General features: G+C 39.3%; 2 protein-coding genes across 3 annotated transcripts in view; one reads left to right on the top strand and one right to left on the bottom strand.

Moving 5' to 3' along the window:
- acss3 (acyl-CoA synthetase short chain family member 3) overlaps positions 1–21,237 on the bottom strand; it is a 73,297-nt gene extending 52,060 nt beyond the window's left edge. Inside the window, exons 1-2 of the mRNA XM_079624008.1 lie at positions 21,126–21,237; positions 16,235–16,264 (exon numbers count right to left, since the gene is read on the bottom strand). Of these exons, the coding sequence (XP_079480134.1) occupies positions 16,235–16,239 (5 nt within the window). The 5' untranslated portion in view covers positions 16,240–16,264; positions 21,126–21,237. The remainder of the gene's footprint in view (positions 1–16,234; positions 16,265–21,125) is intronic.
- lin7a (lin-7 homolog A (C. elegans)) overlaps positions 1–27,444 on the top strand; it is a 41,654-nt gene extending 14,210 nt beyond the window's left edge. The window contains exons 2-6 of one of the 2 annotated variants that reach the window (XM_079624013.1): positions 2,099–2,217; positions 12,965–13,036; positions 21,008–21,217; positions 22,379–22,594; positions 25,447–27,444. In XM_079624013.1, the coding sequence (XP_079480139.1) occupies positions 2,099–2,217; positions 12,965–13,036; positions 21,008–21,217; positions 22,379–22,594 (617 nt within the window). In that variant the 3' untranslated portion in view covers positions 25,447–27,444. The remainder of the gene's footprint in view (positions 1–2,098; positions 2,218–12,964; positions 13,037–21,007; positions 21,218–22,378; positions 22,595–25,446) is intronic. The other variant, XM_079624012.1, reaches the window with a different exon arrangement.

The raw sequence follows: 27,444 nt of genomic DNA, 5'->3' as shown, positions 1-27,444 counted from the left end.
AGATAAAGCTTTTCTACGCAGGTAGTCTAAAAGCTACTGTCAGACCAGCTAGCTATGTTGTCTAGCACTGTATTTTTCAGTCAAATTATTGGTGGTTATTTGTCCGATATGCATAACTGTTTATTGTTTGCATTTATTTATTCGTTCCTCCAGGGTGAAAGTTCGGAGGATAAAGGCTCTTGCTTTTACATTCCTTTACTGGAGACGCAAAAAGAAAGTCAGTGTGGGCAAAACACCACCTAGCTTGAGTATTACCATTTAGTGCAAGAGATGCACCTTAACGGGGAAGATTTCCGACAAATGTGACAGTTTTCTCATGTTGCCGTGCAAGATTATAAGTCCATTATGACTGGCACTAGGAGGCGAATTTCGACAGTCGTGTCAAAATGTCGTTTGCAGTGGAAAGGCGTTGAGCTAGCCTGTTCTGGTAGAGTGTGTAGTGCTGTAACTACACCATATTGGGGGTTGTTTTTAAAGAACATGTTTTTGCATTGCATTGCACTGCTTTTCTATTGTATGTAAGCATGCGCTATAATACTCGTTTGGCCGTTGCGTTCACGCCTTCCATTTTTTTGTAGCGCCGCATGCATCATGTTCTAAAAATTTGCCACTCAAGTTAAGATTAGTTCAACTTTTAAAAATTAGCGTTTTTTTTCCATTCCATTCCACTGCCCTGCGTTTTGCATTTTGAAATGAAAAGGCAAGTTTTATATAAACAGCGTCTTACTTCACTGACTCCAAGTTCCTTTACTAAATGCTAATAGATGCAGCTTACCTATACTGAATGTCTTTTAAATTATTGCTGTTGCCACCATTTTATGCAAGCCTATTAAAAGAGGGTTAGCTACTTGGCTTAAAGCAACTTTTTTGTCACTTTGGAGCCGCCAACAGTTAAGTGAGTGGAATTCACTATCATAAAAAAAAACGCTGAAGTAATTAATAGATAGGTGGTCCATTTGTTGTTCGCAGGCTAAATGATTTCAAAAGCCAAGAAGAACCATGTCAACCTTGTGAGCAATGTTCCAACCATAACAAAAAGCAGAACAGAAATGACAGAAACTATAACTAACTTCAAGACAGTGAACAATTTCTAGTCATGCATTAGTTAGTTCAATTACAAAATCTCATTATGTCAACATTCTCTTTTTTCTCTTAGATTCTGCCATGATGTCCTTTCTTACAGTATAATACTCCTTCACTAAAGCAATGTTGGTGTGACGTATTGTGCGATGTACAAGCCAACCCTTTTGCAAAACTGTGTAACCGCCCACCGAACTTACATACTCCCAGAACAGACCTTTTTTTATGGATTTGCATGGGAAACAAACAGAAGCCATTCACCTTTATTAGATGTCAGTGTACCTTTAGAATGATTTTAAAACTGATATTTCAAGGTCATACAAGGTCATAAAAATCATACATACAGTTGCTTTAAAGAGATGGTTCACCCAAAAATTAAAATTATGTCATAATTTATAAGAAGATATTAAAAGAAAAGATTTTGTTCATATTATAAAAGTAATCTAAAGCAACTACTTGAAAGTTATTATAACACAAAGCATCTCTCTCATGGGTCTGTATTTTCAGAGTGGAAAACCTTCATGCATACTTCTTTTCTAAATATTCTTTTTTGAACGATTCAAACGTTTGCAGATTCGTAAAATAATTACGTTTTTGTGTTGAGATCGGGTTAGCCAATCGAGCAACTGCCATTGAGATGAATGAGAATAGTTAAGGATAACTTATTGATGTAGCTTGATTACCCAGACAGTGAAAACTGTGCCAAAGACCCATATTTTTTTTAACAAACCATGACTGACCCCAGCGAATGTGTCCCCTGTAGGTCTGCTGAATAGCAGGGGCACAGCAGAGTGATGCGTTTTTTGCTTCATGTAAAGAGAGCACTGATTGCTTTCAGTGGCCCCTCTGGCCGTCAGCGAGTCTATTTCCATTATCCCAGCAATCGATTCGCTGCAGCTCCACCATCTCTTGCCCTTTACTGCAAACTTTACCCTCTCTCTCTCTCTCTCTCTCTCTGAATCACAGACCCTCTGTTACTCAAACACATCTGTGTTTTCTTTCTCTCTTTCCATCTCAGATGTCACCAGGGCAATTGAGCTGCTGGAAAAATTACAGGAGTCAGGTGACGTCCCAGGTCACAAGCTGCAGTCCCTGAAGAAGGTTCTACAGAGCGAGTTCTGCACGGCCATTAGAGAGGTGAGACATTAAGCATTGCTGTCACCTCCAGAGTTTAGCACCATATTCTATGGGTGACACAGTTAAGATATTTTCATAATTATATTCCAGTGGCAGTTCATCCAAAAATGAAAATGATATATTCCAGTGTATATTCAGTATATATTTCACAGTTCTTTGACAATGACAGAAGGAGAATGTGTCCGAGACAGATGATAAAGTTGAGGAGGACCCTGATTATGAGGCATCCTCCTCAGATGAGCATGAGACTCCTAGGGCCCTATCTTGCACCCAGCGCAATTGACTTTGAACACCGACGCATGTATCATTCCTATTTTGCACCCGCGCACAGCGGACTCTTCCCTCCACAGACGCACGTCGGTAAATTAGGGAATGAACTTGCGCTCGCGGGGGCGGTTCAGCGCAAAGAGGAGGCGTTCCGGCGCAAAACTGCCCTGGTGCTATTTTCCAGTTTTAGAAAGCAATTGCGCCACAGACCAGGAAAAAAACAGTCTAAAGACAGTGGCGCGTTGCGCGTTAGTGATATGGTATTTTAAGGGCGCGTGCTTGGCCATAATGCAGTACGCGCATCCACTTTGATTCTCTAATAATTATAAACAGACGCAGCAGTTTTCATTTTTACAAATCATACATTATTCCAAGGAAAAATATTAACACACGAGGGAGGTTGTGTCCGTGAAGATGTGAAAAAGATCTATCTAGATAAAAAAAAAAAAATCTAGATTAGGCTACACATTTACCCAAATTATATGCCTGTTTAACCGAAGCTAATTTGAGTGAGTTTCTCCCATCATCCCCAGTGTCACTTCTCTGTGTTTTACGGCCCTGACGAGAACGTCGCTCTCCTCTCTGTGAACCGCTCCTGGCGTGCGCCGGCAAACCCGCCGTTATAATAGCAATCCGCCATGGAACAAGCGCGCCTGCTCTTAAAGGGAATGTGAGAGGACGCTCTGATTGGTTTATTTCACGTTACGCCCAAACCACACCTATGAATAATGAAGCTACTTCAGACCAACCCCTTTTAGATTTGCGTCGGGCGCAAGAGTCATTTATCCGCCGGGAAAATAGCAACAGCGCCGGGATCCGCCCACAAAGTTACTTGCGCTTTGCGCTTTGACACTTGCGTTTCAGATCGTTAAAATAGGGCCCCTAGTGTTGACCCTCCTGTTGTCTCTCAACCACAAGCAGACACATTACCTTCCACAAATGGAACGTTTTTATGGTCCTGCTTCCCACTTGAACAACAGGGTACAGCTGTGGCCAAGCGTTTTTTGCAGTGACATAAATGTTGCGTTTTGCAAAATGTGCTGCTTCAGTTGTTATGATGTTGATTCACATTTTTCTAGATTATTGTATAAAGTGATCAGATGCATTTTACATATTTGCTTTACTGTCCAATAAACTTTATCACAAAACCCCAAAGTTCACTGTTTTTGGCCCTTTTACTAATCATATAATCAGCACATGACTGCTATAAAAGGAGGGAAGAAGTGCTTCCAATCATTGTGTTCTTATGTTAGCAATGGTTACCTTCAAAGAAAAATGTGTAGCCATCATATTTGCATCAAAATCGTCTCACATGTAAGGAAATAGCTGCAAAGAATTTTGCCCCTGAAAGAACCATTTAACAGATCATCAAGAACTTCAAGGAGAGGGGTTTAGCTACAGTGAAGAAGGCTTTAGGGTGTCCCAGTGTCCAGCAAGTGCCAGGACCTTCTCCTACTGGGGAATCAGCTACAGAATCATGTCATCACCAGTGAAGAGCTGCTCAAGATTGGCAGCATGGTGATTTTCGGGTGCATCTGCACACATACTGTAGCAAGAATAGAATATAATAGAATATAATAGAATATAATAGAATAGAATAGAATAGAATAGAATGGAATAGAATAGAATAGAATAGAATAGAATGAGGCATTTATATAGCGCTTCCATATGTGTACACCCAAAGCGCTTTACAATCATGTCGGGGTCTCTCCTCAACCACCATCAGTGTGCAGCATCCACTTGGATGATGCGACGGCAGCCACAGTACTACGGCAACAGTGCGCTGACCACACACCAGCTATAGGTGGAGAGGAGAGAGAGTGATAGAGCCAATTCAGTGGATGGCCAAGACTTTTGGACAACAACCTGGTATCAAGAAGGGCACCTGGTAGCAAAGAAGCCACTTCTCTCCAAGAAAAACCTCAAAGATGGACTGAAATTCTGCAGGAAGTACAAGAATTAGACAGCAGAAGACTGGTACAAAGTTATTTTCTCTGATGAACCACCTGAAAAACATCTGAAAAATCGATTATCCAGAAAAGAGAAGGTGAACGAGTCCTGTGTCGTGCCAACAGTGAGGCATCCTGAGAAATTATAATAATATCAATTATTATAATAATATAAAGCCAATAAAATACCAAATATATATATATTTGGTATATATTATATATATATTATGGTACATATTATATATATAAATATATATTTCAATTTGATGTCAATCAGTGAGATTTTATGGAGATTTGCTAATTTGTCCAGAGTTATGCAATTGGTGTTTTATTTTATATTAAAACACCAATTTAAGTAGTCAACAAAGAAACAAAAAGTACCTGACTCAGACCTTTGAAAAAAAAAAAAATATTCTGGGGGTTTAAATGGGAGAAAATGTTTTGGTAAATATGAGGGTAACAGGCTAACATTAAGAAAGATGAATAAATATTGTAACAAATATATTGCTCATTGTTAATGTTAATACATTAACTAATGTTAACAAAAGATAACTTGTTCTAAAGTGTTACCACTAAAACTATTAAAAATAAATTGTATTAATTGAAATAAAGCTGAATTATAAAAACAATTTTTAAAGTTAAATTGTTAAAACTACATAGAAGTATTTAAAACTAATAAACTAAATAATATTAACTGAAAATGGATAGAGGCTGTGGTAGATATATACCGAGGATCATCAATTATGGGATGGAATCTCAGCATCATCCGAGGTTGACGTTAGTGACAGATGTGCGTTGAGGGTAAGATGACAGGAGTGTGTCTGTCAGGCAGAGATAGTGGCTGGAGCCTGTTTTACTCTGCTTCTCCCGTAAACTTGCAGAAATGCAATTATTCAGAGAATGAGGTTGACCTGGGCCACTGCGGTTTTAAGTGCAGCACCAGGACAACATTCAAACCACTTTATGATCTCCGTTGTCCATTTTCATGCTCAAACACCGGAACCGCACTAGCAAACAACTAAAAACCAATCACAGACAGACACATTTTTGTACTTTTGCCTGAGCATAAGAACAGTGTTACCCCGGTGGAATTGCCTTTTCCCATTTAGGGGTGTGTGTGTGTGTGTTGAAAAGAAGCCTATTATGCTAATTCGATTGTTTATTTAATTAATTATTACAAGGATGATTATATGCTGCCTTTTAGTATGACACCACAGCTGCGCTGCGCTGTCAGTAGTGGGCAGAGCACGTATAATCTTGTGCTTGTTTATTTTGAAACAGTATGGGAGGATCGTGACCAGATATATGAAAAAAAACAGTGGGGAAAAATACTCACAAAACAAATATTTAGACATCAATTATTAACTTTTTGCCACTGATGTCAATGTCAAGTAAATTGAGAAAATATGTCAAAACTTACTGGCTATGGAAGTGCATTTTGCATTTTTATTTTATCACTGGCTCATTCACAAAAAGAACAATAATGTTAACAATAATGATAACTATATTAGCGTCGACACTAAGGGACAATGTTGTTCTGTTTATAATAAGCATACACTGCAGTTATGTCATCTGCTGCTTTAAACGCTCAATCTCTTTAAAGTCATGTGGATTCTGATTGGCTGTCAATTTTATTTTTCATTATCAAAAAAAAAAAAATCTTATTCCAACAATATCGTTCCTCTGTGTCATGATCATTATAGCTGTGGTGTGGTATTCCCTAATCCTTACTCTTGTATTGTCACCTTCATTTCTTGTTTAGTTTCATTATCGTGTTCTGTTTAGTTCCATTATCATTGTCTCTGCCTGAGTTCTCGTTTCTTACCATGGTTTCTAATTAGTTTTGCACCTGTTCCCTGTTATGTTGATTACAATCCTCTTATAATCCTGTTCTGTTGATTACAATCCTACAATCCCTTAGTTCCCTCAGTTCATGGTTCGGCATCATCAACATGTGTAAAGTTGTTTATTGTTCCTAGTGTATATTAAATTCTCTTTATCTGCCATTCTGTGTCACGCATCTCTGTTTTGGATTATAAACTACACTGCCCATTGACAGAACACCAAACCCAAGAAAGGATTTAGACCCTAGAAAATAAAGGTTAATTATGAATTTACCTATGGGGGAGTCGCTCCCTGAAGGTTCACACGAGGGACTTCGTAGATCTTGTGTGTGTCACCCACAATCCCAATGAGAATATGTGAAGTGGGTACTGGTTAGGTGTAAATTCCCCTTCATCGTCTGCCTCATGCCAGCCCAACATCGCTAGCTACTCTGGACCCAGAACCCAGCCAGCCTTCAGCCAAGCCCCACACAGACTTTACGCCAGAGCCCACCGCAGACTCAGAGGCCCACCACAAAGATCCAGCCAGAGTTACGTTCGTCCTAGAGCCAGAGCCCACTAAGGAGTCTGAACAGTGTGTGTGCCAGCAACAGCGTCCACCACGGAGGGCTTATTAGTGGAGTTCGTCAGCATTAATTGATATAATGTTTCAAGTTCAACAGTCTTCGCTGGTCTTGTCTAGTCGTCTTCGTCTCTGATGTCTCAGCCAGGCCCAAGCTGTCTTCATCTCTGCTGGTTCTGCCCAGTCCCAAGTCATCTTTGTTGCTACTGAAACATAACAGCTCCAAGTTGCTTTCATCATCATTGGCTCTGCCCACCTCCAAGTCTTCTTCATTGCCATTGGCTCTGCTCTGCTCAGCTCCAAGTCTCCTTTGTCAAAGATGGTCCCAGCCTATCTCTCTTCTCTGCCTAAACCATTTATTTCCTCAGCCTTGCCTCTGCAGTCTTCCTTCAGCCCCTTAGCTCCTCCGGTGGTTCGCCCTGCTCCTCGGATCCGCATTCGGCTTCCCAGTCATCAGCTCTGCCTTGGTCTGTGGATCCCTCAGCTCCACCTCAAGCCTCCGAGCCCTAGACTCCACCTTGGACTCCCATCCCTCAGGCACCGCCTCTCGGGCTCCCTCATCCCTCTGGGTCCACCTTGGTCAATCGTCGCTCTGGCTGTGCCTCGGACTTCAGAGTCTTCAGCTGTGCCTCGACTCTCCACCCCTTCATCCCGCTGGGCTCCTCCTTCCCTCAGGTTTCACCATTGTCCTCAGTTGCACCAACTCCACCCCTTCATCCCGCTGGGCTCCTCCTTCCCTCAGGTTTCACCATTGTCCTCAGTTGCACCAACTCCGCCCCTTCATCCCGCTGGGCTCCTCCTTCCCTCTGGTTCCACCACTGTCCTCAGTTGCACCAACTCCGCCCCTTCATCCCGCTGGGCTCCTCCTTCCCTCTGGTTCCACCATTGTCCTCAGTTGCCAAGCCCATGTCTCCATCTTGGTCCTCCAGCCCTTTACTGTCACCCTAGGTCTCCGTCTCTGCTTCTCCTGGGTCTCAACTTTGCACGTCTCCAAATCACACAGTCGGGCTCCTGGTTCCATCTTGGCTCCTTCATCGGTTCTACCGCGGGCCTTCGTCCTGGCTTGGCTCGGGGTCATCCTCTGGCTACTCCCGTCTTCGCCCTGGCTCTACCCACTATTGTCTCCACCTTGGTGTTCCCTTTCTGCCTCAGAGGTGCGAAGTCTGATACCTTATGAAAAACACTGGACCGTGAAGAAGAAAAAAATGTGAAACCAGATTGGAGATTGTGATTTTGAGAACGCTCTTGCCATTTTTGTGGGTAATATGCATCAGATGGTCCATAAACGGTTTGCTGGTATACAGTCTGTGGATGAGATTAATGTGGCTATAACTATCCATGAGGAAATGTGCCAAAACCGGGCTTGGAACATCTGTAGAGACATGCTTCAGATTGAATATGAGATTCAGCTTATAGGTTGCTACACACCAGATGACAAAACAGATGAATTGTTAAGTACAGTATCATTTTGTAGCAAGTTTTCTCATCAATCAAAAAGAACCGTCCATTAATGTAATAATACTTTTGGTAGGACATCAATTCACACTCCCAGGATCCATCAGGCCAAGTTTCACCGAGCTGTGCATGGATGCCCTATGAGCTCATTTCATGGCCCGGCAATTGTGCAAGGTATCGTATGGTGCAATATGTCTCTTACATTCCCATAACGAGGGTGTGAAAGGACACAGCGGCGACACAATTTACAGTGCCAACAGCAAAGCTCTGCATTGCAGGGACAATGTCAATATGACAAAATGTGCGGTGGAAATGTCCTCAACCAAAAATATATATAAAAAGAAGAAAACAATTGGATACCATGCCACAAACTTCAAGATCAAGACTATCAGAAACTATGGTGCTTCATGACAAGAGGTCTCACTCTGGCCTATTCAGATGAGTCATCAAGCTCACTTAGCCATGTGAAATGACTGCCAAAACGAGGACAACAGTGGCCAGAACATACCCACTCATAATCACTTATTCTTAATCTCTCATGTCTCCTCAAAAAAAAAAGAAAGAAGAAATTCAGCACATTAAGTAGAGGTTTGGCTTTACATGGACAGGAACTACAGCATGCTGATTTTCAAGTAAAAACAATTTTTTCTTAAGTAAAGCATTTACAAAATAAGTCTAATTTTAGATTTTGTCCTCATCTCTAGTGGTATATGAACTAATGCATACTTTTTGAATGTCAGAAAAACAAATGGACTGGCCTACAATGATCTCTTTCAGAAATGATGCAATGCTTTTATGTTGTGAAAATAATTTCTCACAGTCCAGTCTGTCAGAGCATCACCACAGCAAACGTGTATGATTTCAAATGCAACTCTCAGAGGAATATGACAACAGGACCATTATCAACTGAGAGCTTAGTCCATCAATGCCTACACCGCTGCTACAGGGTCAGAGATGTCAGTCTCTCTCTTTATTAATTGTGTGTGTTTATGTGGAATAGCCTCTTTGTGCTTGGTGGGATGGATTTGCAAATGAGAAGCATTGCTGTGAATCGGGCTTCACTGAATTGCCTGACTGACTCTGAGCAGTGGGAGAAGATTGAAGAGAGAGGAGGGAGAGCAAGGTTTCAAATGAGAACAACTGAAATCATATTTCTCTTTATAGACAGGGCACCATGGTTACACAAAGTACCTCACTGCGGCCTGTGGGTGGGTTTTTCCATCGGGCAGAGTAGTGAAAAAGCAGAGTGATACACCTCTGTGTGTGTCAATCTCACTGGAGGTAAAAAAGATAAAAGCCAACGAACACCGAGTGAGCTGAGAGGAAACAGAGTGATCCCTCGAGACATGGGAGACAGGAAGACAGAGAAGCAAGGACATGATTGTAGGTAGACATAGGAAAACTGGAAGAATGACATTAAGGGCCCTATTTTAACGATCTGAAACGCAAGTATCAAACGCGCAACGCAAGTACCTTTGTGGGCGGATCCCTGGCGCTGTTGCTATTATACCGGCGGGATAAATGACTCTTGCGCTCGATGCAAATCTAAAATGGGTTAGTCTGAAGTAGCTTCATTATTCATAGGTGTGGTTTGGGCGTAACGTTTGGCGCGCTTGTTCCATGGCGGATTGCTATTATAACGGCAGATTTGCCAAGCGCACGCCAGGAGCGGTTCACAGCCGAGGAGACCGACGTTCTCGTCAGGGCCGTAAAAGACAGAGAGAAGTAACATTGTATGGGGATGGGAGAAACCCACCCAAATTAGCTTCGGTTAAACAGGCGTATAATAATTTGGGTAAATGTGTAAGGTAGATTTATGCCTATTTTTTTCACATCTTCATGGACACAACAATGATTTCCCTCGTGTGTAAATATTTTTCCTTTGTAATAATGTATGATTTGCAAAAATGAAAACTGCTGTGTCTGTTAAGATTAGAGAATCAAAGTGTATGCGCGTTGTTCACACGCTACATAATGGCCAAGCATGCGCCCTTAAAATAGCATATCACTAATGCGCAACGCGCCACTGTCTTTAGACTGGGTTTTTCCTGGTCAGTGGCGGAATTGCTTTCTAAAACTGCAAAATAGCACCAGGGAACTTTTGCGCCAGAACATGCCTCCTCTTTTCGCTGAACTGCCCCCGCGAGCGCAAGTTCATTCCCTAATTTACCGACGTGGGTCTGTGGAGGGAAAAGTCCGCTGTGCGCGGGTGCAAAATAGGAATGATACATGCGTCGGTGTACAAAGTCAATTGCGCTGGGTGCAAGATAGGGCCCTAGATCTTACAAGAATGTGCAGCTCACATTTCACCTCAAAACCAAAATAAATAAGAAATTATATTGTGTGTAAAGAAATGTACACCTGTTTTAGGACCATCACGTTCATTGTAACATTATTTTATTGACAATTAAGTACTTTTTCCAACAAATCCTCATTACCATAATGTGGTAAAAATTAACATTTTATTATATTATTTAATTGTTATTACTGAATGCAGGGCATTTTCACCAAAGTGGGACTTGAGAACAATGGTCAAATAGAGCCCGATTACCCTTGCTGACTGACTTATAAATCACATTACCAAACACAAATAAATTGCCTTCCAATAAAGTTTGAAATAAAATAGTTCCCAAGCTGTGTTTTCTCAATCTCAAATAGATGTTGACAAGCAACAATCAGCAAGATTGCAGCATCAAAGAGACACTTTGACAGAATCAAAAAAATAATAATATGTTTTTAAAGAGTTGGCTGTTTTATAGCTTTAATTTAATTGCTTATTAGTTAGTTCAAAACCAAAAATAAATTTGATTTGCAGATGTACCACTATCTGTTTTTGTATATAGCATATGAATTGCACACTGAAATAGCTTGACCTTTAAATTCATGTATTTTCAACATGCAATTAAAAAACAAACAATCCTCCACCCGTGGGAACACACATGCACGCACGTATAGCCTAGCTCCTGAAATATTTACTTGGGTCTTTAATCTATTGATTTGTTCCATCTGGTTGCATTGATCCCTCACAGATCTATTGAAGTTTAGTCAGTAACTATAGATAGTTAAATTATATATATTTTTGTATTACATTATTATATAATATGTCATAGTTGGTTGTTCCATGATAAAGAAAATCACTCACGTTCAGAATGACATGAGGTTGAGTTAATGGTGTCCGAATTTGTTTTGATGGAGCGAACTATTACTTTAACAGGGCAAGACTTTATTGCACTTGGAGCAGAATCTCAAGAGGCTTCCCAAACATGCTGTATTTTTAAAAAGACAGCAAGTGAGACACATAAAATAACAACTGTGGCAAATATATAAGGTGTACAATATGCTTTAGAATATGCTGTGCCGAAATATATAACAGCGCAGCTTTCTGAGTTGAGCATATTTCACATGTAGGATGTCACCTATCCTTAGTAACATACTCTATTTTGTAATTGTAGACACTTAGCAACCTCTTTCATTTCTTTTCAAGCCGTTTCTAAAGGCCATCCAATAGTTCCTGCCTGTTGAGAAGGTTTAGAGTGAGTGGTTTAAAGTCACAGAGTAACAGGCATAGAAAGAGACGTTTTACTGTAAATGTATTTTATCACACTAATCTCTCAGTAGGAGGTTAGTAAAACAGCTAAAGATTCTGCCCAATGTGCTGGAGGACAGATTAAAGAGAAACTTGTTATTTAGGAGAGACAGAAAGAGAGGGAGACGGAGCTTCCTGTTGCACCAGCTGCGTTTCAGAAGCGCTGGTTAATGAGATAAACATAGGTTCTTCAAATCCTCAAAGGACCTCAAGCTAATAGTCTCATCCCTGAGTGGTGTGAAAGCAGATAAGGGCTTTGTACATGCACCTGTTTGTGAAAATATAGAATCGGTGATGTGTGCATTGTGTGCACTTTAGAAATGAGACATTAGAGTCCATGGGACTGGATTAAGCTCCCTTTGCTCTTTAAACCAAACATAAAAGCATGATAAAGGTTTGCAGAAACTGAAAGTAAATCTAGGAATTATTCATGACAAAATGTCAAACTAATTTTGGTCATGTAGACTGAGTTCTCATTGCTGGCGTAGAATTTAAACACCACAGTGCAGCCACAGGTGCTCCTTCTTGAATTTTTCATTCACATTTCAGAAACAAATTAGCGCAAGTACTGTACATAAACACAAGAAAATTTATATTTTCTTATATACGGTCCTTTATACTGCGAAATGCAGTCATCTCAATAGGAATCCATGCGATTGGGAATTTTGCTTTAAGGACACTTTGAAGAATTTACCCGTGCGGATTTCACATTGGATTTAAGTTTGTATCACATGCAAATTCACCACATTTTCCCATTAAAGCTGCTTGGTTTGGAAGTTACCTATCTCTGCTTCATGCACAATACTATTGACATCGGACCTACTTTGCCCACAGAATTTCGCAAAAGATTAGCTAATGTGACCACAAACCAGATGTTATCATTCAGGTAGATATCTAAACAGATGGACAGTTTAACTAACTTTAACTCGCCATGACAGTAGGCTGCATCCAAAGAAGTAATATGATAAGAAGTAACATTGTATTGCAGAATGCCTTATTGCTATTTAACCATGTTTTATGTCATTTTGATAACTGTAGAGCAACTGAAACTAAAAAGTCTCTTTTCCCCTGTTTATTTGAATAGGTCTATCAGTATATGCATGAAACGATAACAGTGAATGGATGTCCGGAGTATCAAGCACGTGCCACAGCTAAGGTACGTCTGAGTTTATTTATTTCCACACCACCAACCCTGTGTTTCTGTATTACGCATACAGCATAATTACATCTGCTAAACTAAACAGCCCTTTTCTGACATCCAGAAGAAATCCATTAACTAAGAACATTTTCAAATGTTTCTCCGCAAACTGTCGAGATTTGATAAACAATCAGCAATTATCCAGACCTGCATGCAAACACTTGCCAGTTGCTCTTCAGACACTGTCACTGAAACTGCATTCATTCAAATTCATACTGTGTAAAGAGTGCTATCTTGTGAAAAAGAGAGGAACCATAAAAAAGCGGGGGGGTATTTGCTGAGTACTGGATGATCAGAAGTGCCTTGCTGAATCTTTAGCGGGAGAATTTCAGCCACACCACAAAACTGGGTTTCACTCTGTGGAGTGCCAGATTGACTATTGACAAGAAACTTACCTTTAAATAGGTCTTAAGACTTCTGTTCTGTACCAATCCTGCTATGTTTGAATAAAAGAATCCTGACCCTGATTGGTCGAACCTGAAACTATAGCCAAATTATAGAGGGCTCTTTAAAACTGAATAGTCGACTAGTCATTCAGGCAACTCACCAACTGGATGATTATGAAAATATGTACTTATGCACATCCCTACTTTTGCATACAGGGATATACACCAATCGGCCAAATGCTAGAGCCCTTCCAGTTAAAGGCCACCCTGCCGTCCAGAGAATTTCGCCCACCATCTCTCTCTGCATGGATACACAGACCAGCAGACTTGTGCACAGTTACACTAGACACAAAGAGCCAAGCGATGAATGGCAAGTGAGACAGAAAACACAAAGCACGCTTGGATGCTACAAAGGATGATGAGCAGTACCCTGCCATACCTATTTTGAATAGCTCAATAGGCTGCTCTTATGGGTGTTGTTGTAATTGTTTTTTGATCCCAAATAGGCTTGCGTTTAGAGTAATAGTCTATTAATTATGCAAATCTGTGTAAAAACAGAAGACTTAGTTATTGAGGGCATTCTTTGTATTTCAATATCTGAAATCTTAAAACGTCTACAGAGACACAATAATTAATACATATTAAAGGGGTCATATTATGATAAATTGAATTTTACTTGATCTTTACTTTTACATGATTCAAATGAAAGACTTTGATGGACTATGAAACTGACAGTTGAAGAAATAAAAACTTCCTCCCATGTCCAAAAAGACTATTGTTGAACATGACCGCCTACATTTACTCATTAAGGATGCCACCAAGTCACGGTTAATTAATATGGAGGAAGTAGGGTAGATACTATTCATAATGCCAGGAGACGACGCTTTTATTCCAGGTATATATTCCAGGTATATAACTAAGAGTAATGTGCCCTTCAAGTGGGGTTGTAAATATCGTAATTACAAGTTCCGAGCACATGAATGGCCGAAAAAGTCGTATTTAAAATTGGGAAGCTCGGAATTCAAGATGAGATTGCGGAGTTTTGATGTTGGAAGGGGAGTGTCAATTTGAAACATTGAGGAAATACTGGTCTATAATATAGATACCGGTAATCTATCTATAATACAGATATCAGTGAGTGGAAAGCTGTATGTGATTTGGAAAGTTATTTTAATTTTACATGTTGTAAAGTTAATCACTTGAATTTCACAAACATTTACTTTTGATATCTTGTAGAAATACATACATGCATGTAATAGAAATGAATAATTTTCATCATTTTGAATTCAGATGTATGTATTTGTGTTTATTTTTGACAATATAATTATTTTGTTCTGTTTAGGCTTCTTCAACATTATGTTTAAGTCTTAAAAGCATGACATGTCGTAATAAAAGGTACAAGGTACAAGTTTTCCGGGTGCTTTTAAGGGCAGCATAATAATAATAATACAACGGTGTGTTGTTTCTGGCTGCACATGAGGCTCTGCATAACATTTGTAGAGTGAGTGACTAAAGATTATTTTTAAAAAGTTAAAGTGATGATGTTACTGCTTAATTGAACAATTTCATTAAGAAAATGGCAGATGCTTTACAGTCATACTTTGTTCCAGCCCACTTAAGGATATCATCTACTCACTTTTTGAACATCACGCTGGGAATCACTCAATCGTGACTTTTTGTTTTTTTTACAGTAAGTGGAAAACAACCTTGACTAACATTATAAGTGAGCCCCAGAGGAAAAAAATAAATAAAAATGATGACCTTATTATTTAATTAGGTCCATATCCTGATCGACACATTTCAGAGGTCACCTATATTTTGTATTATAATTTTATGATCTAAAATGACTTTCCTGTGCCTATAAATCTGTTTATTGGTTGGCAATTCATGCACAGCAAACACTTTCAGAATTTCTATGAATTAATGTCCTTGTCATTGATTTAGAGTCATAATTCATTTTTAATGGCACTTGCGAACATTTAGACACTGTTGTAGTTATTGTCAGTGACATTTAGGCTTTCGATTTCAACATGATGAAAACAAAGCAATAACTTTAACCGATAGAGTGACTCATTTGAGTGGTGTGTTGTAATAATATGGAGCTATACTATAGCAATGACACTACACTACAGAAAACAGCAGCACTTACTGTAATTAGTATGCTCAGCGAGCAGTTCTCGCAAGATGAGCAGAATTAGCATATCAATTAAAGTTCTAAAGCAGGATGTAAATTACAAAAGTCTTAGAGTGCCTCAAAGCACCTCACTTGGTCACTTTGAAAAGTTACTACAGGTTTCGAAAAAGCATATTGGACTCAAATCACTAGCGAAAGGGCAATTAGCATGTGTGAGCAGCTTGTGTCTGCATGCCGTTGGGGCAGATTTCAATCGATGGCACATAAATAGGATAAAGAACAGCTCTAAAAGCCCCAGTTATCCTTTGGGATCCCCTGCAGCAATTGTCAATGAGCTCCAGTCGGCTACTCCGGGATGCATTTTTTTTTTTCATCCATACGCCAAGTGCATTCCGAGTGCATTGCTGATGTAAATGTTAAAAGCCAATATTCATTACCAATGGAGATTCTTTGTCAAGTGTGTGTAATTATTTAAGAATATTAAGATATTTAAGATGTAATTTGTAAGGCTTACAATGGGCTTGAGTGGGCCATTGCTCAGAATATTTGTAAATACTACCGAGTTATCTGAAGTCCTATAATTATTTCAGTTGGCATTAACTCACCCATTACAATTCTGTAATTTGTTTTACTGACCCCATTCCAGACCTGTATGCTGTTATTTTTCTGTGGAACACAAAAAGAGAAATTCTGAAAAATGTTCATGCTGCTCTTTTCCATACAATGCAAATAAATAGAGGTGAATATTGTAGTTCCAAAATATTTTTTTTATATATAAACAAATATTTATTTGGCTATTCGCACTATTTGAGGGACATTGTCACGGAGCGACCTCTATCGCCTCCCTCTGGCGGCATCAGATCACTTTCCCCTGAATACTAGGACTGCACTTCCCATCTTCCACCTCCTCACACTCATTATCTACCAGCCCTGTCCCATCCCATTATCAGCGCACCTGTTCTCACTCTGACTCTCTCAGCTCCCTTTATATGCACGCTCCCAACTCACCTTCATTGCGAAGTCTTGTTTCTGCCACGCCGTTCATTTCCAAGCGATCTCTGTATCTTCCCAAGTATTCCTGGTTCTCCGACCCCAGCCTGTATTTCCAAGGATCCTTCACGAACGTTCTCTGCCTGCCCTGACCCGCGCCTGGTAACCACTCTGATTCCTGGATCTCCCTTGCCTGTTCCTAGTCTGCCTTGTCTCTTTGCTACATTGTGTCTTTCAATAAAATTACTGCAAATGGATCCGAATGTCTCAGACTCTCCATCACAGACATAAACACACATTAATAATAAAATGTACATAATTTTCCGATCGTCCTCCATAACGCGGTCGCTTTTTAGATCTACTGTAATATTGTCAGTAAACTCTTGCGTTCCAGAGGCAACGACTGACACATTCTACATTCCAAAGAGCTCCTTTATCAGCCCCATAAATGTACCGGCTGGAGCCGATCGGCACAGAATGGAATGGTTAAGCTAAGAGAATGGGTTTGGCCTGGGAAAGCGGCTTTTATGTCACTAGCCCGATTCGGACATGGAGGATGTTAGAGAACTTTGTGTTTCATAGGCGTACTTTGTGTTTTTAATCCCATCTGAATCAACTTTTGTCTGTGCTTTTCTCACACAACCTCCAAATTCCAGGGAAAATTACCTACTGTTTTTCGGCAAAATCAACGGTCCTCTAAAAAATCTAATCCTGTCCGGATGTGAATTTCTGTGATTGCTGATATTCTATTATACTATTATTCATAAGTTTTTGACTTACCTGACCTACCGTTTGCACACCAATCTTTCGCATACTTTCATTTCATTTCAATATGTGGGTTTATTATAAACAGCCACTACTATAAACTCATGTGAAGTTTATTTAAATAGGGTTTTAATAATAAATCAAAGTTGTATCAATAAGTAATTAAAACACATATCTGTCACATATCTGTGATGCACGCAAGCACAGATAACTTTCTGTAATGCTCACATCCAGTGCTTTAAGTGGCCCAAAAGAGGTGGCGGTACTCTTTTTTTTTTTTTTTTTTTCTGACTCCCCTCCTCCCCTAAGGGTAACAACAATTATATTGAATGTTTTTTTTTATAAAGAAGTCAACAGACGACCTTATACAAAATAATATATCCTTTTTTTAGTTTGTGGATTTGCTTGAGCTAGAAAGAGCTACTGAACATAAATAAAAGTGCAAAAGGTTATTGAAAAAAAATGTAACAAAATATACATAAAATAAATTATATAACATAGTAACCATAGAACAGTAGGACATAAACATGAGTCTTGAAGATGGTTCATTTCTTTACCCCTGAAAAATATGCAGCGATATCATTCTGGCTTGGTGGGGTGTCAGCCAGCGAGTCCTCTGATTCTGACCTTGTTCTTTTACTACTAGTCTGAAGCCAGGAGAGCATATTAAGTGTTCATTGTATTTTAACCGATCACTGCAGCTATCATATGTTTATATTACGATATATATGGTTGCGCGTTTCACACACCCTCTCCGGACCACGTTGAGTTGTTGACATGACAACGGCAAAAGCGACGCATGCGCTTTTCACTTGTAAAACTCAAGGGTGTATGGGTATTGTAGTCTCTGCTCTCGGTGGGACGAATTAGGAAGCGTGCATTGTGAAGGGCGCTCTGAAAAGTAGCAGCGCAGCCAAAGGATTAAAACAGATGTGCAAATGAGAGTACCGGTACGCTAAAAGCACGTTCTGGGCGCACGGAGAGGTGGCGGTACGCTCAAGAGCTATATTTGGAAGTGGCGGTACTGAGTACCGGCGCGTACCGGCCCACTTAAAGCACTGCTCACATCTAGAAAACACACACTCCCAGCTCTGTAATAAACACAGAGATGTTAGTTCCGTCCAAATCGGTACATGAAATCACAGATGTCGGGTGATAAGAATTGTACCTCAAACATCGTTTAGAAATATAGTCACGTCTAACGCCTCAGCATGCTAATTTTTAAGAGCTCTTTATTTTAAGATATTTTGGAGCTTAAGCTGAGAGAAAGATTTTCAGGGAATAACAACCTAAATTTTAATCTTTTAGGGTGTTTTTTTTTTTTTGTCCTTTTTGGGTATTGGCAGCTGTTGTAACTATGAACTGTTGATAGTGTTGCATGAAGATTCTTCAAAACTTAAATAAATAAATAGATAAAACCAGGCAAATTTGAGTGTGTAAAAAATAATCTTCTTTTAAAGGTGAACTATGCAGGTTTTTTTTAGAGTCATTGGAATGGCTATATTACTTTTTTCGGGTTGAATGCTGGTCATCTCGCACCCCCCTATCGCCTGTGAGTGGAAAAACCACCCTTGCAACTTTGGGCCGGCGGTCGCAGCGTCAGGAAGTATCACGTGATATCAGGTCTCGAGATGCAAAAGAATTCTGCTAAAATTATGTCTTTATTGCGCTCCCTCACGCTGATCGAACCCGAATGAAGAAGACGTTTTAAAGAATGTTCCGTCTGCTTTGATGTCGTTGATCTACTAGCCTCTGGTATCTGAGAGTCGACAACAAGTTTTTCGACAGTGTTGTCAAATATCTATTCCGAAGCTGTAGGGGGAGCTCTATAGAGAAACCTGCAAGCAAAAAGCGAGAATACAGCGAAGAAATTCCCAAAACTGCATAGCCCTGCTTTAAAACGGCAACCTGATGATTTACATTCCGACAAAGCAAATGAAAGAGTCTAGGCTTTAAAGATGTATGTTATATATCGACTTGTGTCTTTTTCCCTCAGAGAGGATGTAGCTGTGAAGGTCGAGGAACTGGGAAAAGGGTGTCTTGCATGCAGAGCACTTTCAAACAGCATTTTTTTTTTAGCCTGACACGAAACACACGAGACAGGGAAGGTGCTGTTCTATCAGTTTCAGAGATCAGAAAACGGCTTGGTTTGCCATTTGGGAATCTGGCGCCTTGAATAGTCTCTGAAAATCCTTGGTGTTTTTTCTCACTGTTCCCTGTGTATGAATGCCTTAATAATGAGCAAGGCCCCACAGTGCTGCACCTGTAGCTACAGTGTGGCTCAGCGGGAAGTACTTTTGTCTTCCTTCACATTCTCAGTCTCCTGGTGGTTGCGCCTGGCTAACAAGCTCTGAATTCTCAGGAATTCAGATGACAATGCAGGCAGCTGTGCAGGTTATAGGATGCAGTTTAACTTACTGCTGAATTCACAGCACAAATAGAACATGTTGAGATATTCTTACAGGCTGTGAAAAAACTTTCAGAGATGCACTACATGACCAGAAGTGTGTAGACATCCGGACACTTTCCCTTTGCTGATATATCAAGCTTCCACAAAGGCTAGACTTGGACTCGACCACAGTCTGAGAGAGTCAATCTAAAGGTCTTTGTAAAGCCAATGTGGAGATGTTTAATTTGACTTTTAAGAATGTAGTATTAGAAGCTTGGTGAGAATATTGGGTTTAGAGGTTACTGGTCATTGAATATTAATCCACCTTAAAGTGTTTTAAAAGGGGTCTTATGCTAGTCAGCTATACAGATCTTGTATAAGAGCCATATAACACACTAGAATTGCTGTCTTGAATGCAAATTAGGTTCCTTATTCTTAGCAAAATGCTCATTTCTGAAGAGCAGGATAGCATATTTTGGCCAATATAATGTTTAGACTACATAAGATACAGTATAATGTACAACTGATCACAAAACAATCCATGCTGAAATGTGCATCAATACCTATGTTTCCATCCATTTGTAATATTGCATAAAACATTTGCGAATGGAGCACCGTTTCCAACCAATGTGTCGAAGAGAACAAAATTTAGCTTCCTGATAAACTGCCACTAAATATCACTAAGAAAAGTAGAAGAAGCCCCATATATAATTTTAGTATAATAAATTACTTTTTGCCTAACTGCGCGCAGACGAAACGCAATATACACAATCATGATTTCTTGCTTTTTGAGGCGGATACTTGTTTGGGAATGCAGTCGTGTAAGACAGTTCTGGAAGGGAATTATACTAAACCACTTTGACAACAGACTTTGCCTTTCAGAAGCTGTGCAACGAGATCGGACCTCTGATAAGTCCAGTTATGCCATCTCATCACGCAAAGTCACATGACTTTTTTGATGTGCATTGAGGAATTTATTCTGCAAATTTTGACTAAATATTTTATGTGCATTTTTAGAATTTATTTGCATGGTGGCATTTACATCAATTTGTTTATGCAATATCCCAAAATGCACATAAAAATACATTGATGGAAACATAGCTACAGTCAAGTTTTAAATATCTAATTTGACGAATCTGACAATCTCAAAATGGCCATATTATCTTCAGGCTTGGTAAATCAGGCTTGGTGATATATTGGTCTGTCTATATTTCTCAGTCACATTTCACATCCACTGACACTTTGAACTCTTTTGTTCCCACCAGGCAACAGTGGCGGCATTCGCAGCCAGTGAGGGTCATTCCCACCCGAGGGTGGTGGAGCTGCCCAAGACGGACGAGGGGCTTGGCTTCAATGTGATGGGTGGAAAAGAGCAGAACTCACCGATCTACATCTCACGCATCATCCCTGGGGGCGTGGCTGAGAGGCATGGTGGTCTTAAGAGAGGAGACCAACTCTTGTCTGTCAATGGAGTGGTGAGTTGCCAGGGATGTTCCTGTTAAACATAAAAAAAATTACTCTGTAACTCTATAAAATTATTATGCATGTGTGTTATTTAAGGACATATCTATTTCTATTTTTTTAAAGATAGCCTATACAAGACTTTAAAAACTGAGGCACTTTACTAATTATGTTTTGGTTATTCACACAATGGCAAGAAAATTGTCAGAGTATGCATCATTGGATGTAACCTAACACAATGGAAATAAAGAGCAAAAGACATGAGGGTATTAACTAATTCATTAAAGAAAAAAAAACACTTTTTATTACCGGTAATATATCTATATCACTATATTATAATTTCTATTCTTGTATAAAATAAGATGGAAAGTCAAATCAAATCAGCTAACACCACGAAACATCACAGAATTGATCAGTGCAGTGCATTGCTAATATTTAAAATGTTCTAATCTTTCATTCTACTAAGGCTAAGCTTGACATTTTAAAATGCTAAATGTGGACAAATAAGACAGAAAGCTTACAGCAGGACTGTATGTAAAACTGAAAAGGACAGACTTCAAAATACTTCATCTTTTCATAAATCACTGTAAATTTGAAGATGTGTCAGACTGTCACTGAAGGCCAGATGAGAATGAATCTTTGAATAAATCCGAATGAATCTTTCAGTAAAAAAGCTGTCTGCTGCAGGGAAGCCTTTTGAAGCCAGTTTCTTTGCTCTTCTCTGCCGACATTCCAGATTGTTACAATTTTATTACCGTACATGAAGGAATAATTTGAGTTTATAGAAACTAATGTCCACTGCTAACTCACTCGAAAATGACAGAGGATCCAATTGATTTCATTTGCGTCAAAGACTGTAAAGGAAGGCATTTTGGGACAGCATTTGAGAAGCAATTTCTCATTAAATCAAACATGTTACGGTTCCTGAGCTAATAGGAAATGAATGGCTCTTTTGTGCCAAAATGTAATTAAATGTTCATCACCGTGGAGCATTTTCTAGTGCAGTTTTGATCTGACAAAAAACTATGAGTTTGGATATAATAAAGTTCCAGGAGCCATCAACAAACCATTGGACGTGAAAAGAGAGACGAAGCGTTTGCAATTCGTTCCTTTGATTTAAATGAAATGAACAGCAGTTTGCTCTCAAAAACTGACTACTGAATTATTTTCCTCAGAGCGTCGAGGGTGAACACCACGAGAAGGCTGTGGAGTTACTGAAAGCAGCCAAGGACAGTGTCAAACTGGTGGTGCGTTACACCCCTAAAGTCCTGGAGGAGATGGAGGCGAGGTTCGAGAAGCTCCGTACCGCCCGCAGACGCCAGCAGCAGCAGCTGCTCATGCAGCAACAGCAGCAGCAAAACCTGGCCGCCCAGCAGAACCACATGTCGTAGGTGAGGCTTTTCATTGCTTTAAGGGTAACAGGACCTCAACAGGGTAGCACACAGAGAGGTAGCTGCCCCACCAACCCTCGAGGCCTGTGGCAGATCTGGTACTGCATGCTGCCTGTCACCAGTGGAACGTTGTTCTGAAAACAGACAGCTATTGTGTCTGAAACTCAGCTGTTATGTCATAATGTGAGATAATGAATCAATTGAAGAAGCTGGCGAGGAGTGCTGATGACATCACATATTGAGCTCAATAAAAAGGATTCGCTTATCATGCAGTTGTCCAGACATTGAAGGATCACACTTAAGGGACTTTCAAGGCAAAATTAAGAACTATTTAGATGAGAAATCAATCGTTTTTTATTACTGCACCTAAAGGGGCCTTTTAAGTCTGTAAATCTCACTGATGGAACCATTTGTTTGAGTAATGCTGTAAGTTAAAGGGATAGTTCACCCAAAAATTAAAATTGTGTCATCATTTAGGCTACTCACCCTCATATCATTCCAGTGTATTACTTTCTTTCTTCTGCTGAAAACAAAAGAAGATATCCTAAAAAAAGTCTCACTGGTACTTTTTAGTCCCATACATTATACTGTCAATGGGGTCCAGTGTGGTTTGGACCACAGCATTCCTCAAAACATCTTCTTTTGTGTTCCACAGAAGAATCAGGTTTGGAACAACATGACGGGGGGTAAATGATGACCACATTTTTTTATTGAACTATTCTTGAGCCAACAAAAGCCGCCTTTCCACCATCGGGCCAAACCGTTGTCGTTGCTTAACGGTTCGATTCCATGTGAATTTTCCAGTTGGAATAAAAAGCAACCGCGTTCTACCAGCACGTTTCAGCACGGTTGGCCAACAAGCTTGATGAGCATGAGACTTCTTTCTACAAGATAAAAAAAAAGTAATGTTTCCAAAATTGTGATTGGTATATATAATGGGCAGGAAGTAAGTAAGTACACAGGCTTATAAAATAGTATTTTTTTTCTATTTGGTGCTAATTTATATGTCTTTGTCAAAATAATTTACAAGTAACTACATCACATATTAACTTCTGAAACAGCCCCTCCCTTCTATATTAAAAAGAGAAAGTATGTCATCATTTATCACTTCAAATATCACTGTTCTGAAATAACAGCACTCGTATTATCCCGAGACTGCTTTCATCTTTGCAAATGCGATACAATAGGAGAGAATTCTATTAGTCAGTCTTTTCCAGACAAACCAAAGCACATCTCCTTGTATTAATGATACTCGGCCCATCTCTCGCCTCATTGCCTCCTCACACCATAGTTAGCTCTAAGCAGCAGTATAGTTGGCAGCATTGTAACCTCGCCTTAGAAACCATCCAAGCCTAAAATGAAGCTATAAGCAGTGCCGACTCAAAAGCATGTCCGTGTGGATACACTTCTCACAGAGGCACTGCCCTCTGTACTTATCACCAGATGCCTAATGGAATTCCTTGTGCATCTCTTGCTTGTGGCTAAATCCTTGGCTATAAAATCATATGTGCTTGTGAGCTGCTGAGTATTTTTGGGACATTATGTCTGGGCAAGAGGATCATGGTGAGAGAGCTGAGCCCCAGATCATCCCCTATCAAGACTGGCATGTCACAGCCACAGTGACCAGAGAGCACTCTGCCAACACTAAACCACCACACACACACATATCTGAAAAACAAATAAGATCAGTTCAAGATCTAATGTAGATTGGGGAAGGCAGCAAGGCACAACATATCTTGAATTTGTCAGTTATAAATAATTTAACAATTAAATGCTAAAACATCAGAAATATATGAATTAAACATCTGGGAACATTACGTGCACTGCTGAACTCTCTAACATTTTTTTTTACGCAACAAACTCCAAAATTGTCAATTTACTAAAAGGCTTGTATTGGCAAATTCAGTTTTTTACTCTTCAGAAAGCGAATTGTAGACAAGGGAGTATACTTTTGGCTTAAAAAGTCTAATGTCTAAAAGAAACTTGTGTTTTTGTTATTTCAGCAGTACAAGAGGACATATCGGGGGGTTTCAGGGGTCTGCATACTGACTTTAACAATGGGGGACCGTGGAGTTACATGGGTTGAGAACCTAGTCTAAAATAAGCTCATATCCAATAGAAACCATCCAAAACAGGATGTTTCCTAGCTTAACAAAGAGGGCTGATATCTGAAAAAGAAAACAACTACAAAGCATATGGGTAAAATAATATGAGATGTGCCAAACAGTATGTGAACTTTATGCTACCTGCCAACAAATAAATATCTAAATTTATCAGCAGAAAATTAAAAAAGAAATTCAAGGCTTTTCATAATGTACTCTGGAAATGACTTGTCTGCAAAGAAAGCATGCGATGCCACCTTTCCCCCAAAACAAGGCATCTCATAAATAATATACATTTTGGAACAGTCAAAAGCACTGTCTAGACAGCCTAGCGCACTAGACTTTTTGGTATAAAGCTAAAGAATTGGAAAAGCCCAATTTATGTTTAGCTATTAACATAATTGTTAGTGTTGTAGTACTTAAGTCCATACTCAGTCTCATGTCTTGAGTCAAAGTCCAAAACCAAGTTTTCACGATCTTGTCATAGACTCTGGAGAATTTGTTCTTGGTCTTGGACTTGACTGAGACTCAACTCTCTTCGTCTCAGTCTGGACTTGGACTCAAATTAGATGGTCTCGACTACAACACTGGTACTTGTCATAGAGGACACATGGAACTGAAGGTTCAAGCCCGGCCAGTTACATATCCCTGTGTGTTGTTATATAAAGAAAATAGCCAGAAATATCAGGAAAGGTTTTGACAGTCCCTTTAAACTTGTCTCTCAGCTTTTGTCCTTTTGGTTTTTCACAGGCTGTTCCAAAAGAAGAAAAAGTAGAGGACACTGGATGAGACTTAATCTTACAGACGTGATGTAAGGAGATCCGAGAGATCTCGGAAGAGGACCCTTACTGTTCTCCAGTGAAGACTATCCTCTTTCAGTCAACTACCTACAACTCAAAGAGGTTGAAAACTCCATGATCTGTGTTCCAAATTGGTGCTTGGAAAAATGTGGCATGAAGTCATAGAGAAAGGCTAGCACTGAGTATATTGTTTTACTCTTACTTGTTCATATTTAAGTTGTCTGGAACCAATCGCAAGTTGTGACCCTCTTAAAAAGTCCCTATTGTAGTTTTGTGATAATGTGATAAAGCGTTCAACAATTTGTTTTTTATTTTCATTATGTTTTTGTTGCCACAGCGTTGTACAGTAACGAAGGGTTCTTTTGGTGCTGGTGTCTCTGTGAAAATGAAGCGCTTTTTATGTCAGTAGTCCGTAATTGGATAACACTGAGGTATTTTATACCATATTGTAGCAAGGAATATTTTGTAAAGAAAGTAGATTTAGCAATAACACGTTTTGTCGCATTCTACTGTCAAAGTATGGGTAAAAAGTGAACTTTAAGCGTAGAAGATTCATCTTACAAGGGTAAAGTTAATATAAAACTGTATCTTATGCACCATGTGACATAAGTCAGACTAAACCATAAACACAATTTGCACAGAATTTTCTTATGAGATCACTGTATCACAGTGCCATTGACAGAGATTATTAGAGAAATTTGGCATATTGTATGGCGGGCATATTTAAAGGAAAAGTGTGTAATTTTTGCAAATAGGCAACTCTCTCTGATCCCACGTTACGGTAATATACAAATTTAACCATAAGTAAAAAGTGTAAACACTTCATTGGTATATTAGAACATTGCGTACACTATTTGTTTGTGCATCCAACCAATAGCGTGATTTTAGGGCTGGACTTCATGTTTGGAAACCAATGGCATAAAGGGAGTGTTCTGGAAACCTGTTTGAAAGTAGTCCTTATTTTCGCAATTTTGTTTTGTGGCACAAGTGGTGCGGAAATTACACACTTGACCTTTAACAGGTCCTGCATGCATAACAGCTGTACAGTTTTGATGCGGTTTTATGGTTGTGATGTAACTAGTCCCGAAATTAAAATCTAATTCAGAAATATTCTATTTAAGTTCAGACATAGTTCATATTATGAAATTATTTACTTTGAAGACAAACAGAATGTCAAACACAGATACATGATATCTACAAATGGAGGTTATAAATGATAACAGTATTTTGTTATGTTAAAGTTCTATTTTCAAGTTTATTATCTTAGAGGTTTGAAAGATTGTTTTGTGGTGTTCAGTAATTTTACATAACAAACCACCTCATTCACTAGAAATATTTTAACATTGTCCTTTTTTGACAATCAATATAAAAAGCAAGAGTTAATCTACTGCATTTTGTTTTTGTTTTCTAATTTTTTTTATTGCATTTTTATTTCACAACTTCTTTCCCTGAACTCAAGCCGTCAAAAGCTGGCAAAATGTCAATCCATTGCAGCGCTGTAGTTGTACTGTTAGTTGAAGTCTTATAGAAGCAAAACTGTAAATCAGCAAGTAGTTGATGACCACCAGTAATCAAAGGTAAAATTGTATCTGTGTTATTGTAATTTGGTTTGATGGTTTTCCTGACGTAGGACTTTGGTAGACACTTAAATTAGTTCCTTTGTTGGTTGGTTTTTGAGTAATCTCAGACTGTGGGTAACATGTAAACGTGTCATCCTAATAGACAAAATCACGCCAAGTTGATTTGTTCCTTGATTGTCAATCAATTCATTTTAATGGATTCTCTTCCCTTTTATATGTTTACTTACAGACTTTCTTATTAATGACTTGCATTTTTGAGGCTGGACAAGCTGATCTTATTATACAGTGAAAAAAATACCAAGTGATATGCAATTGTTATACATATTATATTTGTATAAATAAATATATGTGCGTGTGTGCAAAGCTTC

This window comes from Phoxinus phoxinus, assembly GCF_949152265.1.
Source record: "Phoxinus phoxinus genome assembly, chromosome: 9".
Classification (NCBI taxonomy): Eukaryota; Metazoa; Chordata; class Actinopteri; order Cypriniformes; family Leuciscidae; genus Phoxinus; species Phoxinus phoxinus.
The sequence above is the reverse complement of the archived record's forward strand: the minus strand, read 5'-3'. Positions and strand labels throughout refer to the sequence as shown.